Raw genomic sequence first — 16,860 nt, 5'->3', positions numbered from 1 at the left:
ATCTCAAGCGTAATATTGATGAAGTATTTAAGAAAATAACATTTGGGACCTACTTTAGGTTGTGCTGGAACGTATTAACGGCTCAGTTTGTTCCATAAATAAAACGGACACTTCCAGCATCCGCCGTGAAAAGATTTTCTGTCGTATATCGAGATTTTTACCTTTTATTTTGCTTCCATTCCTCCAGTATAAATTACTAATTCACAGTTAGGCAATTTTTGATACATACAAAAGCTTCCATACTTTCAGTAGAATTTAACTCTAATAACAACAGTATGATTTTATATGTATATAAGCAGTACGATTTTAAACAGGCAATACAATTTCATACACAAACAGCGCGATTTACGGGTTCGGTAAACGTTTTTCATTTTCATTCTTAGTTGCTTTGAATAAGAAAGAACTTCTACTAGTAGTCGAATGAATAAAGCACGAAATATATCAAATCGACTTCCCTGTGAACTTATGTCTGGTTACGTTATTGTTTCCACAGATTATCTTATGCATTACGTTAGACTGAAGCAGGTCTCTTATAAAGTTTCTTCACTCAGATAACGTGTCCGAAACAACCGTTGCGAGTTTTGCATAATAATGACTTACTATCTGAAAGTTATTGTACACTCTTGATGCTAAACATTTTTGTATTGTTACCTAGTTGTGTTTCTCTTTCAAGATTAATGATTGAATTATACGTTCCCGGAAGCTGTGTTCTAATCAAACAGTGACCAGTTCTTTTGTTTTCTAGGAAGGAAGAACGGCACTTCACCTTGCAGCAGCGAACGGGCATGCCTCCGTTGTAAAAGTTTTGTTAGATGCTGGTGCCAAAATCAACGCCTTGGACGCTGTAAGTGTGTTTCTGGACAAATAAAATTATTATTTTTCTTCTAGTTATTTTAATTTTGTTTCTAAGCGCTTCTTTCCTTATCTAACTGTACTCCCAGAGGGCAAGGTGCTGTGCTAAAGAAAAACGATTTGTCTTACGATGAAAGTCATCAATAAATTCATGCCACATGGAATGAAAGTCCACATGTTTTGGTTAATGAATCAAAAATACCAAATTGCCTGTTCTGGAAATGTCCGCCCTTTGCATCAGACTACCGAGAGAGACGTGTCCTCCCATACTTATTGCTTAGGTTCCTTTTATGATACCAAATGATAGTGGCACAGTACCGTAATATAGCATAGGCACTCTGCTATGAATCTTGTAGGATTTTTAATTATGTCAACATGCGTTGGAAGTGGAAGGGTAGAGATCTGAATTATCTTAAATTTTCCTCAGTTAACTCAGCGTACTGCATTGCGTGTGAAGTCAGATATGGAATATTCATAAATGGAAAGAATTTTTCTTTCTTAGCCGATCGATTTTTCCTTTTATATGTACGAGTAATACACAGATGTACAAACAATTCTTTAAATGTAGGTCAGAATTCTGTTTTTATGTCTTGTTCCCTACCTAAAACTGTTTAATATTTTCCATTCTCAGAATTGGGATTATACCGTTCTAACATAGTTTTGAAATCGAATAATCTATTTATGGAAATTTGTAAGACGTATAACGTCAAAACTCGCCTAACCATTTTATGCTTCGCACAATTTTTTTATAATATTTTATTATTTTTATATACTCTCCGTTTTACTCATCTCATTTCTCATTTCAGAATTATATAAATGAGAAACTAACTAAAACAAGGACAAAAACATTGGTGGTTAGATTTGCTGTATAATAGTCAGGTTAACTATGACCCTTTTTATCTAGAGTTCTTTAAAGAGCTCTTTAAAAGTCTGCTTTCCGAATACTTATCTGTGGGTATATAGTCACTGCGATTTGATGAAAGAGCTGAAATAAATAATTAGGAAGAATTTATATTTTATAACTAAGAGTAATGAGAGATAGGTGTTTCATCTAGTTGTTTTGTTAAATGTACTATTTTAAACAACTCCGGAAAACTTGTGTTGTACTCTTCGGTTTGCGCATCGCGATCTTCTGTCTGGTATATTTTAGATTTATAGATCTCAAGCAGGCCGCCCATATTGTATAGTGGTTAATGACCTTAACTGTCGTAACGATGGACCCGCGTTCGAATCCCGGAGAAGGCATGGTTGTAACTGTCCGTCTCTTCATAGCAGGCAATGGTGACCACCTATTAGGCGTTTCCATAATGAAATGGCCACCACTTCTGGCCGCTTGTATTGGCACAAGGCTAATGGCTAGTAAATAAAGCTTCCGGCCATTAAAAAAAAAACCTCAGAGCTTAAGCATAAATTTTCGCTTATTTGATTTTTAAACTTTGTGAACTTATTTAGATTTAGAATATAATCAGAATTTAATTTCTTGAAATGAAAGTTTTCCAGAAAGACATATAGAAAGGCTGAGTATTAGTTAGCAGAAGTTTTTTACATTTTTTCTTTGTTAATATGAGTCCTGAGATTTATGCAGTTTTTTACGTCATGTGACAACGTCATACGGGGATGATACAACTACACTACTTGTTTCGTTTAACGAGAATTAAACATTGAATACTAGCGATATCGAATCAGTCATGGAATCCAGTCAATTAAAACTGCTGTATCTTTACACTATCAGCATCAAGTCGGTCATAAAACATAATCAGTTAAGGCTGTTACATCTTTACGAGCTCAAAATGGGAAATTTACAGCAACTGCTGTAAGAAATATCAATAAAGGATTCGATAGATGAGCTCCTAATGTGAGATTCACTCACCGTTGATTTGCAATATTTCGCTTTAGAGATTTGGGGCTACACAATGAAACCTGTTGCAACGTCCTTCTTTCGCTTATTTGAAAGACTGAAAGCATTTAATCGAATTATATCTACGATAACCTGTACGAGAGATCGGCTAAACACTGTATTTACCCTTTTTAACTGTACCGTGGCAATTTGCAATAACAAGAAAAGTAAGGAAGCTCGACAAATAGATGCCTCACGTTTTCTCATATGAAAACAAAAAAAAGCGTTTTAGAGTGTGCTCTTCTTTCTTAAGAACTAAAGAAGAAATGTTTCTGCAACGAGTTGTGTCTATAGATGAGAAATAGATATTCAACCACAGTTGTATATGTTCGTCGCAGTGGTTGGGAGACAAAAATGCTCCAGGAAGGACTACAAAGGCACCTTTGCAGATAATAAAGAAGATATTGTTTACAGTACAGTGGTTTTCTGCTCGTTTAATTTACTGCTCATTCCTTCCATAAGGTGAAACGATAAATGCAGCTTGATATTTTATAGATATGCAGCAAATGCATGGCAATTGTGCTTAAACAACCAGCATTTGTGAAGCAACCAGAACATGAAGTCCTGTTACTTCGGGATAGTGCTTGTTTACAAATGGTAACATCAACCATATAGCAAATCAGCAGTTTGGGATGCAAAATTAGGTCTTATCTTCCATACACTCTTGACATTTCCGCTACAGACTATTTTTTTTTTCCATTAGAGCTATTTTTGTTTAAGAAACGCTTTGCCAACTATATATCAATTTATCGAGCAATGGAGGAGACACTGATTTTTTACAAAAGTGGTATAAAATATTTTACCACGCTTTGTCAACAAAACATTGATGCCGAAGATTATTTTTTTGAACAGATATTCTTTTACTTTTTTACTCCCTTCTGTTTCAGTTATCTTTAAAATCAGCCATTTCTTTTACAACAGCCTAATACGCGAGTGCTTATTATTATAATCCTCCCTTAAAAATACTTTTGCACCGTATTAATATATTCATACATAAGAAGTTTGTATCTCTTTTAAATGTGGATGAAACAGTATGTTTTCTTAAGATGCTTGTGCCTGGCAGAGCAATCGAGACAATAAGGAATCCATAAAATGCGTAACAATATTTAATACGATCTTAATACTTTTCGGTAACCGCAGTCCTACTCCAAAATGTGAATGACTTGAGTAAAGTCATTCACATTTTGGATTAAAACTGCAAACAAAGTACGTACATAAAGCGAAAATAGGATTTCCACTTATGTGTTTTGAAGAGACCACAAAATGAGGCGAAAACATTGGTTTTAAGAAATGTTGACAAAGTCTGTGTGCGGTAATGTCTGTCAAGATCTTCCCCACTCTAGTGGAACAATAAATTTGAGACCACCAACTTTTGTAAGGAACTTAAATGTGTTCCATTTCTTTGTGTCCATCTCGAGCTTTAATTAGCATGACTGATTTTCTTCTACTTTTTTTTTTTCCTTTTGCAATTATAACCACACTTTGAGAATCTTCTTTTCAAAAATACATTTTTACCTGCAGTACCTTGTAGAAGCTCAAGGAGTATGAAATTGTTAAAGTGAAAATATAATGTGGCACAGGGAATTTGTAAAGTAAAATGTAATCTATCAGTGTCGTCCATAATAGATCAAAAATTTGAATTTCACTTATATGTAGACAATGAGAACTTTTTTTTTTTTTCTTTTATGTGATTGACAGATCAGCTCCTTAAATTGGTAATTGGACTTTCCTTCTCTAGGCCTTATTTTCAGTTATAGCATGTTGTCAGACAAGCAATCATTCACGTCCACTTCCTTTGTTTCCAGGCAGCAATTTGTTTTGTGATTTATGGCGCAATTTTGACCAAATATTAGTGGTTTGTGAATAGGCGTGTTGTTTTTTCATTAATTCTTATTGGCTCTCAAATAGAAGTTATATCCTGCAAAGGAAATATATTCCACTGAAGGCCTATTGAAAAACTATATCATGAAGTTGTAGGGATTTATATTTATTTTAACTAACAAGTTAAAGTTTAATTTTAAAACTTTCCTATGAGCCTTCATGTCCCTAAACGTCAGTGTCCGAGTAGTTAAACTTTGTAGCGGGCGTAAAGGAATGCAAATTTATATTTTGAAGGAAGTATTTAAAAGCCGAGTTTCCGTAGGAGAAAAGAGAGTTAAGCTATAACCGCCACCTCTGCCTTAGATGCGTTTGTTTATTGGTGATTCAAGTGGCTTAATTGCATTTACTTGCTGCCACTGGTTTCGAAGGGGGGTTTAAGTTACGGGATCTTGCTGAGCCGTCTAGGTTAGTTCTATCACTTGTTAATACCTTCAACTTTTAGTGTCATTATCTGATTTTCAGTTACCGCCCAAGCAGAGGCGAAGTTTGTTAGCGTCGAGTTGACGCATTGTAAATTTTAAAGAACTAATAACCTCTCTTGCGTAGTTACTAATACTCCAGTCTTTCGTACAGAAGTGTACCTGTTGGACTCTACAAAGTGTTAATCTTTATCTAACAGTTTTTTTTTTTTTTTTTTAAATTTCATTTTAAAATTTTCGTTCTTTTAAATGTTAGAATACGAGTATAAGATAATCTTTAAACTCCCGCATTATACGGTGTATTTTCATTACTCTTATTTCTTAATAAAATATTGGAGGAATAGAATAAAAACAAACAAACAAACAGAATCTAAAAGTTTTCAGATTTTATATTACGCTTAAAGGAGCTTTTTTTTAACGTTTTGTGTGTTACCTTTATTTATTAAATATCATGTTCTTCGCACTAAAACCATATAATTCAATTCAACAGCAACATCACAAAATAATTTTAAGCTGGAGATAATTAATTTTTTTTCCCCCGGTACAGTGTAGCCATGGCTAGCTTTGAAATTGTTGAGTTTCTTAAACAAAAACTCATAAATGCTTTACAAAATATGAAATAGATAATAAAACAAATTCTAAATTTGGGCTTCCAGATGCCCATATTCGGGTCGAGACGTACGATATTCAAAATTTGATGACTCTAGGTGCCGTTGTTTTATCACAATGCGAGAAACATACATATATTTATGCAAATTCTTCATTATTTAATTTCTTTAAATGTAATGCAGGGCGATAATATTTGGTGGCAACAATTTGAAATGGGAACCGACATTTATAGTGAATCGACGCCAAATGCCAAAACGAAATTAATAGCCCTCCTGGGCTTAAAAAAAAATTGCAAAAATTAGACAAAAATCTAGGCCTAGGTAGTTTGTCTTGGGCTCATGTAATTAATGAATTTCAGGATGAGTACCTACCTATTCAGAACTCTCTCTTTTAAATGCCTTTTGTTCCACTTCCTCACCTGATTACTAGTTATATTTAACCTATTATCGGGATATAAGTGCTGTTATTAAATCATCTGCAGCTGAATAGTATTTTCTGTTTAGTATATCGTTATTTGCTATTCAAATTGAAACGAATCTGACCTTCAGAATTTCAGTCTACTTCAGAAGTGATTTCATATTTACATCCTTGAACTACATCTGCGGAGCTTTCTTAAATCTGTCAGCGTACAGCCGTTAGTAACCTCCATAAGGTCCTTGCGAGTTTCTTCTTATGCGCTTACTTTATTCTGCCCCACATAAGAGTTGAAGGCTTTCTTTTCATGTGTTGAAAAGATAGCAGTCGCTACAAGCTACCCATACAGCTAAATTTAGTAGTTGTTGTTGCTGCTAATGCTCACTTGTCTGACCTGTAGTCAGCCCAAGCCTACGAAAATCCTCGTGGTAAGGAGCGCAAGTTTAAGCCTGTCGTTGGCCACAGCCTTAATCATCTTACAGGTGACAGTGCGATTTAGCTGAGTTCTGCTCCCCAATTTTGATGGAGAGCACCCCGGGGGACGGATCCAAGAGTCTCCCACTCATCTCTCCCTACCACCATCCTCTCGGGAGGACTTTAGGTTCGCCGAATATTTAGAGTGTCCCCATGCTGCACACGGACACCATACGTTTACAAACATCCATGCGTTCTCCGAGATTCGAACCCGGGCCCTTCGGTACGGCAGTCAGCGACGTTAACCGCTATATCGGTTGGGCGGCGCTAAATTTAGTCACGAATATTGCTTCTGTTTTAATTTGTATTATAACATCTCACGTCAGAGTATCCCTAAGAGAACGGATGCCTTCGTGAGGATGTTTTGAAGGAAGCTAGCTTGTATCCGTGTTATACATGCAGAAAACTGAGAAAACTATCGTGCAGCAGCTCGTTCTCTGGGATTCGAATTAATATTGCTTAGCCCCTTTACCACTTGGGCTGCTGGTGGGCTACCAATATTACTTGGTACGAAAGATATATTCCTTGGGTGGCTACTTGAGAATATTTTTCGTGATTTCCTTATACGTTATCCTTATACGTAAAGCAATTCCTTTTGAGAGAAGCGTTTTCTAAAAAAACTTTCTTTTAAAAAAGTCAGCAGATGTCTGTCTTTTATTTTGGACAACTAACGCTTTATAATTCCATTTGCTTTAATGCAAAGCACAGTCCTTGAATAAGTCTTATGTTGTTATCCTTGAAGTATGTTTAAGAATATTTTGTAATGAGAAAACGTGAAAAAGAATTTTAAACAAAAAATAAAGAAATTTTTGACAAAGCAAAGAACAAACATGCAGTAGTGTCCGCTTTTTGTGTCTTAAGCAGTTATTTTCAAGAAAGCGCAAAAATAGTTATTATATGAATTATATAATGAATCGGATGCGAACGAGGCGTCATTAGCATTATTTGTCTATGCAATTTCAAAAGACAGCCTGTATGGAAGGAGAGAAACTCTCAGCGATTAAATTTCTTAACGAGCGCATATGCATTATGCGATGAAAAAAAAAATAGTTTTGGTGCGTTTTATTACTTCTTAAAGTCTTTTTTGTTAGCTTTATCCTGTTTATTTATTAAGAGATTTTCTGCAATTCCTTAAATACATCATGATGCGTTATTTAACATCATTGTAGTTGTATAAAATATTTCGCTAGAAATCATATGTCATCGTCTGGAAAATACAGACTTTCAAAGAAAGGTAACATCATATAGTACTTTGTTACTATGCTGATTAGAGAAAACAACTTTCCTGCACATCGAAGCAGTGGTTTTCTTTATTATTCCCTTTCTATGAAATAAAATCATTTAAGTGAACTGTATGTAAAATAACTAAGTTTCAACGGTTTTAATAAAATGCAATAAAAAATAAAAATTTTTTTAGCTATCGTAGTATTTTTGACCACATATGCCAAGCAATAAAATCCCGAGATGTGCTCAAAAGCATTTGGTAGGGTTCAAAAGCGTGGTAAAATCACGAGGTGCTCAAAAACATGGCTCTTTAAAGGGTAATAACTAACCTTTAAAGAACAACAGAAGTAATTGATAAATTTTTTTGTCAAATTCCTCTTTCGCAATTTGGATTAAAAAATTCGTCACTCTAGGCAACGTAATTATATTGCCAAAAATGCTGCGATTAATGGAAAAATTATTTTTTTACTTTTTAGAGCATTCAACTAAAACTGCGTAACTTAAAAATTTTTATATGTGTTTGTTAATAATGAGACTGTTCTGATAGTGAATCTGGTTTTTGTTGTTATTATTTAAATGTGCTCGAGTTATTTCAATAATATTTTATTTTTGACTTCTAAAAATGTAGAACTTCTCTAAGATAAACAAATACGATTCCAAAAAATTTGATCTTGCCTATTTGGAAAAAATAGCTATCTGTGATGATAAATGACAGTATTTAATTATGGTATCAGAAATAGAACGAATTCTTACCGGTTTAGCCCATAATGTTCTCGAACACCAGCCAAAAGCTATATAAACCCTGCTGGTACGCGGAGAGTTAGTCAATATTGAGTTGGTATCTTGTCTAGCGAGTCAATCCCTGCGGAGTCGATCGAGTTGACAGACGGGCAGCGAGTTCTGAGTGCGTCGTCGAGTTCACCGAAGAAGTCTCTTAGTGTATCGCGGTTAGTGCATCGTCGAGAGAGCGTGTTGAGCTCCGGGAACGGCTGAACCGAAGAGTCAGGAGCCGTGCTCTGTGTGTCGTCGAGTGCATCGCGAGTTGCAGCGTGGAAAGTCTAGAGAGTACGTGGAGTTCCGAGAACGACCAAGCAGAGTCGGGAGCTGTACTCTGGTGCTTTGTAGTGAAGCTGTCTCCACCGTGATAGCCTGATAACCTGAAGGCTGTGTCGCTGATCGTGTCAGCGTGTTTATAGTAGTTCATCGACGACTGTAAAACGTGTTTCGGAGCTGTCCTGACAATACTGGCAAATAAAGTGTGTTTCAATACTTCATCAAGTGTCGTCGTTATTCACTCCAAATCTACACGAATCCCGTATGAACGTGAAGGAAGGAAATAACGTAACAACTGGTGTCAGAAAAGAAATACGCAACAATACGTTATATACTTCCTCTTCTGAAGACGTCTGGGGATTAGGGGACCCAGTCGCCAAATCTGATAGTGACGAATTGTTGTTCACCAACACTTAGTTCGGGCGCAACTGTAAAGGTTATTTCGAAGCTGGAGACATGAAAAATGAGCAAGTCCAGGTTCGAGTCCCTCGCCGGGTCTCGAATCTGGACAACTCGAATACGCGTTGAGTGTGCTACCGTTAAACCAGGAAGGCATGCTGGGAAAGAGGGAGAAAACATAACATTCTGAAACGGTCGTCTGAGAATCGCCATGGCAGGTGTACTGTATTCCACTCACCGTCAGATAATCGCCTACTGTATTTGAAATTTCTTTGTATAATAAATAGTACCACATATTGCAGTTTTGTTATAGCTGGGCTGTAAAAAATGAATGCATAAATTTTTGTTTGGATTTTGATAAGATGAGAGAGAAGACAACACACCACTCAGTAGAGGCGTATAGAGGGAGACGAAAAGGGCGGTCTATCTTGGGCGGCTTATTTTTGGAGGCGGTTTTTTCGCGTTTATCTTCCGGGCACATAAAGAATAAAGAGATTCTGAATTGTACACCGAATTAAACAGAGGGGAAAAAATAGCTTTTACTCGAGGTAAAAGTATTCAAAGAAATCACCACGAGATTTGAACAATTACAAACCCTTATTATACTTTTTTTTTTTTTTTTTTTAATATTTCCGCGAAGCTTTAACAAATTACGAATATCAGCTAAATTATGATCACGATGACAAACACGAAAAATAATGCATCGTTCAGAAAGAAGTATTTCAGAGTTGTATTCCTGCTATGGCCAGGAAAGCGAAGGAGGAACTTGGAAGGGCGATGCTTTTGAATTTTTGCAAATTATTCTAAAATGCAATGTTCAGAACAAAGTTCTAAATATTGTACCACTTTTGCAAACGTTCACAATTGCTGTAAGCGCTGCTGATAGTGATATAAGTTTTCTAAATAAAAATTATTTAGAAAGTATTTTAGAATTATAAATGTATATTTTGCATTTAAGAAATAAGTATTTATAGACTATAAATGTTAATTTTGCAGTTAAAAATATTTCTCTGTTGTTTACATTACAGCCACTGGAGCAATCAAGTAGATCTCTATGATGCATTCCAGGGGTTTGAGAACACACACACACACACACACACACACACACAAAAAAAAAAAAAAAAAAAAAAAGCAAGATAATGTTGGAATTAAAGTTTTTCTTCAAAAATAAACAAAAACTTTAAATTGATTTCTCATGTAGGTCAGTTTGACATTTAGTTATTTGCTTCTATATCAAGAGAGGCGGCAAATTCAGGCACCGCCCCGAACGGAAAAAGCTCTAGCTACTCCACTGCGACTCACTCAGGCATTTTCTGAATTTTTGACATGCCGAGACTAAAATGTTCGCTATCATTGATTTATATAGCAATGCGAAAATTACTTTAAGTGTACCTTTTTGTTTTTAATGTGTTTCTGTACCCGCTTTTCCTTATATGTTAAATTAATTTGTATTCTAGTAACTTTTAGTTACGAAAATTAAATCTGTTAGCCTCTTTAGATAATCTCCTTACCCCATGTTAGAAAGCTTATTACGAGCTATTACTAAGCGTATCATTGGTACACTTAAGAAGTAATTTTCAATTTAATTCGCAAAGTTACGTTAAGAAAATCAATGAATGATTGAGAAGTGCTTCATTATCTTCATGGCGAGAAGAAAAAAGTATCATTATTAAATCCTTTTTTTCGAAATTAGTTGACAAATTAAAAAACAAATCCATGTCTGTAGAGGTCATGAGAGGTTGTAAAGGAGCCATGTCTTGAGAAGTTTTATGGGCATTAAATGCGGGGAGGAATAGAAGCTCTACGAAATCACCGTCTCGATCACCTTCAGAGCAATTACTTCGGAAATGCAATTCCAATCTCTGAGAATCGCTGGGGATGAAGAAGATGGGTGATTTGAAATCGCATGGAAAAAGAAAATCAAAATTTCTGGCTGCTGGAGGCCTTTTCATATAGATTAATCAACAGATGAAACATCATTAATCTCTTTAATTAATCATTGGATTCTTTTTATGAAAAACAAATCCAGATCTTGGCTTTCTGTTTCTTTTACTGCAACCGTGTCTGTGGAAGTGGATCAGGTCTTCTTCTGAGGTGTTAATGTTCGAGGCTGGTTAATTTTATTATCCATGTTCACTGCGCAGAACGTAACAGGCTGAGATTTTTAACAGCTTGTTAAACATGTTGTTTTTACCCTTTTATCTTCACCCTTAGTTTTTAATGAATCCCAGAGGTCAAGAGGCCGTCCACCTACAGCCGACATTGTTAAGCACGGCGTGATTAATAGTACGTGACATGATTTGGGGGGGGGAGGAGGCAAGCATCATTAATAGAGTTTTGTGGAGACTCGGAAAATTTTTCAATTTTAATCTCTTTCCAAGGCTTTAGCTTTTGTTTTGTTAAATACCGAATATGAACTTTAACTCCCAAAAGTTTGTGTGATTATCTTTTGAATCCTTTGAATTTTTAAGTAGTTGCGTAGGTAGGTATCGGGGATATAAATGAGATGGAGGTATTCGAAGTATAATTTCTTCCCGTTATAACGAATATGGTTTCAATGATTTTCCTTTTTAATTGGCTTAGTGGCAAAAGCATTTAATAACATATATTGTATCAAATGTATTACTTTCAATATATTCAGTGAAAATTCTTTATATATATTAGTAATGTTGAAAACAATTATTCGTTTTACTAAGCAAAATAATGCACACTACAAAAAACTTTTAATATTATCTTAGCTACAGAATAGCTTTTAATGGTATCAAAATTTGAGATTATACGTAATCATTCATTATGAAATTATTTGTAACATTCATGTCAAAAAGCAATAAAATGAAAAGAGCAGTTGGGGGAGAAAGAGCATTTATTTGAATGCACTGAAACTTGGAATTCACAGACCTTGAAGGTATAACAAAAGACACTAACGTGGAGAAATGCAAAGAAAATAACCAATAAACAATAAAATAATAATAGTAACCAAAAAAAAAATGTGGGGGAGATAAAAAAATCTCTTTGGTGGAGATTTGTTAATGCGGAATATGATGAATGGAAGACAAGGAAAGGAATTAAATATCTTCCAGGCCATTTCGTGCAACCTCGATACGATTCAAATCAATTGATTTCAATGATTATTCCATATGAAGCATTATTTCGGATTCTAAGTACTCACCAACAATGCGACCCTTATAAACACTCTTGTTATCGTTCATTAAAATGGTATCGAACCAATTTCCGCGAGAAATGGATGAGTATATTGAGTAAAGATATGATCTCTGTACCGCATTATAGTACTTCGAGAGAAGATGGAGAGATCAGGGCCGCTGCCAACAGCAATCCATGCTTATACCATCGAACCACCGCCTCTGTTTATATGTGCATTTAACGGGCGTTACTGTTGTGATGGCAAACTCCAGGCATAATGCAGACCAGTAACTGCCGGAAATTAATCTCTTTTGTGAGAGTATACAAGTTAGACACAAAACACTTGTCACCTTGCAAATAGGTGCCCTGTATATTAATAAGCAGTTTACATAAATACAGTTCTTTTTGTTGATGCTTCAAGGTCGTAAGCAAGTTGATCTGTGCAATATTTTTGCAGACATAGAAAAAATTACCCTGAGCAGGTATACAACCCTTGGTTTTCCATTCAACTGGTCTTCACGACACAGTTGCCAGTTTGATGCCAGTTACACAAACGGAAAATGAGGTAACGATTGACATTCAAGACTAAAACTGCTTTTGATTGTCTCTGTTTACTTTCGAGACGCCCTGTTGCCTCTCATTATCTGGCGTCACTTAAATGATGTCCTCTCACGTTTTTCAAAATGTAGCTATTTCAGTTTCTCTTACGCCTGTTTCGAAGAGACAGAGGCATTACAGAAATGTTTATACTTATCATATATTGAAAAATGCCAGGTATGCAAATATTTTTCTGCTGGTTAGTTTCCTCGTGCCTGCAACTGCTATGCAAATTTTTTGGCTACAAGTTGTTCTTTCACTGAATATGCTGATCTTCCTGTTTAATGTGATCCATAAATTTTGGACACCACTGTGGCACTTTAGAATTTTCATTAAGATTCATAAATATGGTAATAAGATGGGTACTTATTCAAATTTTTATAATTTTACATTCCGCTCTTTAAATGTATCTAATTTAAGAACTATTTCGATATTGTAAAATGCGTCTTTAAATCAGTAAATATTTTGTAATGTGTATCTTTTCTCATAGTTAAATAAGCATAAGCGTACTTTCTTAAAAAGCACAAAGAAATTCAGCAATAATATGTATATTTATTTATTGGTTGTAAATTCACTCGACATCTTTTCAAGATACTTAAAAATAGGTACATAAGAGGTTTAGAGATTGTAGGCATAAATGCATTTGCAGACCCTCTATACTCTTTCTCAGTATCTTTGTTGCGTATTGATATTTAGATATAAGCATCAGTGTAATATTCTTAAATGTTCTCCAGAGAATGTATAAAAATACAGCGAAAGTAACGAATAGATAATGAAAAATGGTATCCAGAATCCTTTGGAATTCACTGGATCCCTTAAGGGCTACCGTTCAACCATTTGACAAAATATCACATTTTGAGTGAAAAGAGTTTGAGCAAAGAAACTTTTGATTTCTTTGGTTAGAAACAAATTCTTTTGATGCCTAATTACAAGCTTTCTCGCTTCTGATCCTACTGTTTACTTATCAAAATGGTCACCATTGACAGGGGCATCATGTTATGCCACTAATCATAACGTGATGCTGGTCGTCACTGTGCTAGAGTTACGTGACCTGTGAAGTTTAACCTGTTACAGTAGTTTAACTATTGGATAAAAGAAAGTTATACACTCATTGCAATCTGCATAAATGGTGGCATAATTAAAAAGCCAGCTATTACTGGTCTCATCTAAAAGTGCTCATTATGGATTGATTATTCATTAACGAGTCTTCTCGATCGGTCTGAAGTGTAGAAAGCAGCTGAATAAACTAAATTATTCCTACATCCTTTTCATAAATTTATAAAAATTCAAAATATTCCTTCCCTGTCCTTTTGTCATGGCTTAACTTCAGCTAGAACCCGTTTTAGTTGTTTCTCAGTCTTTGAGTAAAATTATAGTATTTGTAAGCCGGAGTCCATAATAACCATGAACTCCGGTATTCTAATTTATTAATTATCTCCTCGAAAATTAATTTTATTTAATTTATTAATTTTTATTTATTTCTTTACATTTTATTTAATTTTGTTATTTATTAACTTATTATTTTATTTTGCTTGTTTTTCCTGATGACTTTCTACAGGGCTGTAGAAAGTCATCACGAAAAATTTAAATTTTTAAAATTAGTTCTTCTGTTATAGTAGTTAGCAGATCAATCGCATAATAGCGCAATAAATTTTCTTACACATTTATTGCGCTATTATTTATAATTTTTCTTCTGATAGCACAATAAATTTTCTTAGAAATCCTCAGTTCCAGAAATTCTAATGCCTGTAAATTATCTTCAAAGATGAAGGGAGAAAAAAATAAAAGATTTAAAAAAGAAGGTACTTTCTAATTATCTACTTCTCCATCCAGAAAGTCATCGAATTTTTTCGCCAAGCTCATATACGAAAGCAAGCAGGCATTTTCAAAGTGGCGGCTTGAGAATTCCATAAAAGAGCAATCCATCAATAAAGTTTAAAACCCAAGAAACATCCATAATAAAAGACTTTTCTCAAGAAATTATTATGTAATTTTTTCCTCTACTCTTTCCACGTACACAGCGATCTGTTTTCACTTAAAATAACATCAGAGATTTGCGCAAATTTTTCATTGCGCATAAGCTTGGCTTTGCTGTCCTTGTACACAGCAATCTGTTTTCGTTTAAAAAAAAAAACCACTGCACAGATTCAGCATTTGCATTCTGACACTTTGCTTGCAATTTTTCAGATTGCATTTTCATAAAATTTGATCGTTTAAAAAGTACAACTTCATGGAATGCAGATTTTTGCATTCTCTTTTGCTGGACAAAACACTATGTTTCTGAAAAAATGCAACGCTTTCTTCTAATTAGCGGGTAAACTCCACAGTCGCGTTGTGATTTTTTACAAGAAAAGAAATGCGCTCAATAAAAAAATAAATAAATAAATAAATAAATAAATAAATAAAAAAAACCGCTAATTCGATAAATAACCGCCAAATATGGAAGGGCTATAACACTTCGGCCCAAGGCGATATTTTCCGGAGTACCTTTGCAACTTAATGCAATTACCTCCACAACTTCGTTAAGAAAACTGAAGTAATTAAGAAAAAGCAATGGCTAAAGGGGAATGAAGGAAACCGTTAAGGGTTATAACACTTCGGTGGTGGTGGCTGCGCGTTGCTTTATAAAAGCATTTTGACCACATCATGGATTTTTGCATGATAATCGCGACATACAGCGGAGCTAGGAACGTTGGTTACCACATAACTCTTTTGGCGACGTAATGCTTGCCTTGCGAATGCTTTTATGAGAGAAGGACGCATATTCATAAAGAAACAAAATCACTTTCTGTCTTATAAAATACTATATGCTAGTAAAGACGATGTGAATGTGGATCATCAAACCAGTCTCCTCTGCAAGCATAACGAATTACTTAAACCAGGATGTATTATGTATGATAGTATTGCAAATGTTTCTACAGACATTTCTTGCAGGTCGCTGCAAGAAAAACAAAAGTCCTTATTGACCTTAAATAAGGGCAGCATTGGTAGCAGAGGGAGGAAATGAACGGGGAAAGACATTAGTGGGATTTAGTGCTTGTCGCTTCGTGATTAATTCTCACTTTATGTGGCCCTGAAGAATAGTGGCGAGTCTTCTTACTGACTGAGAGATAAAGGTTGAAAAATATCATTTGATAACACTGGAGGAAAAGTCTCTCCGCAAGTCATGGTATTTTATAGAGACGTGAAATTTCTCTCCCCCCGTTTTGTCTCTTTCCCCTTGTTTTGCTCTAGAATAAAATAAAACTAGCACTTACATCTGGGCGGAGTTGTCGTTTGTCCGCTTCTAAAAACTGTATCTTTGTTCCAAGAACATACTTGGCATTGTTTGTATAGAGTAATGAGAACTTGTTTCTTCATTTTTTTCTGAAAAATATTTCGGCGGATATGTGTTTGGATTATATAACGTTGGATAGTAAAGGAAAATTATACTTGTAAATAGTTCTGTCTTAATATTAACTCTCTCCACGTCAAGAAAAGACCATTTTTTTAAAACATTATTTTCGTGCTTTGTCATCTTCAAGCCAGACTGACTGCTCCTCCTCAAGCTTTACATTTAATAGTGGGCGTTGCAGATTTATGAAAACAGTTTTAGAAATAACACTGTTTGAGAAAAAGGTTAAAAATTTTGACAGCGATGCTTGTGTTATTTTATCGTATATATTGAGGTGTATAAAAATTAAGTAATTTTAAATAATGATCAGATTTTCAAGAAAGCCTTATGGAGAGCAGAAAAGTATAAAATCATATCTGACGATTTCATATTGACCTTCGAAAATATATGCCTTTCAGTATAACAAAATTAACTACCTAAAAATTTATTATTTCTTCAAAATTTCTTCAAATTTTTTAACAATGTTTGGGTTTATTAGAGGAAATATGGCCACCGATGCTGTGACA

General features: G+C 34.8%; 1 protein-coding gene across 5 annotated transcripts in view; it reads left to right on the top strand.

Annotated features, from left to right (window-relative positions):
- Nucleotides 1–16,860, top strand: part of dgo (ankyrin repeat domain containing protein 6 diego) — a 267,914-nt gene that overhangs the window by 207,907 nt on the left and 43,147 nt on the right. For all 5 annotated transcript variants that reach the window (XM_035350579.2, XM_085822603.1, XM_085822602.1 and 2 more), the window contains exon 4: nt 746–844. In XM_035350579.2, the coding sequence (XP_035206470.2) occupies nt 746–844 (99 nt within the window). The remainder of the gene's footprint in view (nt 1–745; nt 845–16,860) is intronic.

Source organism: Stegodyphus dumicola, chromosome 8 (assembly GCF_044657685.1).
Source record: "Stegodyphus dumicola isolate Sdum_Otavi_A_Nest chromosome 8, ASM4465768v1".
NCBI lineage: Eukaryota > Metazoa > Arthropoda > Arachnida > Araneae > Eresidae > Stegodyphus > Stegodyphus dumicola.
The sequence above is the reverse complement of the archived record's forward strand: the minus strand, read 5'-3'. Positions and strand labels throughout refer to the sequence as shown.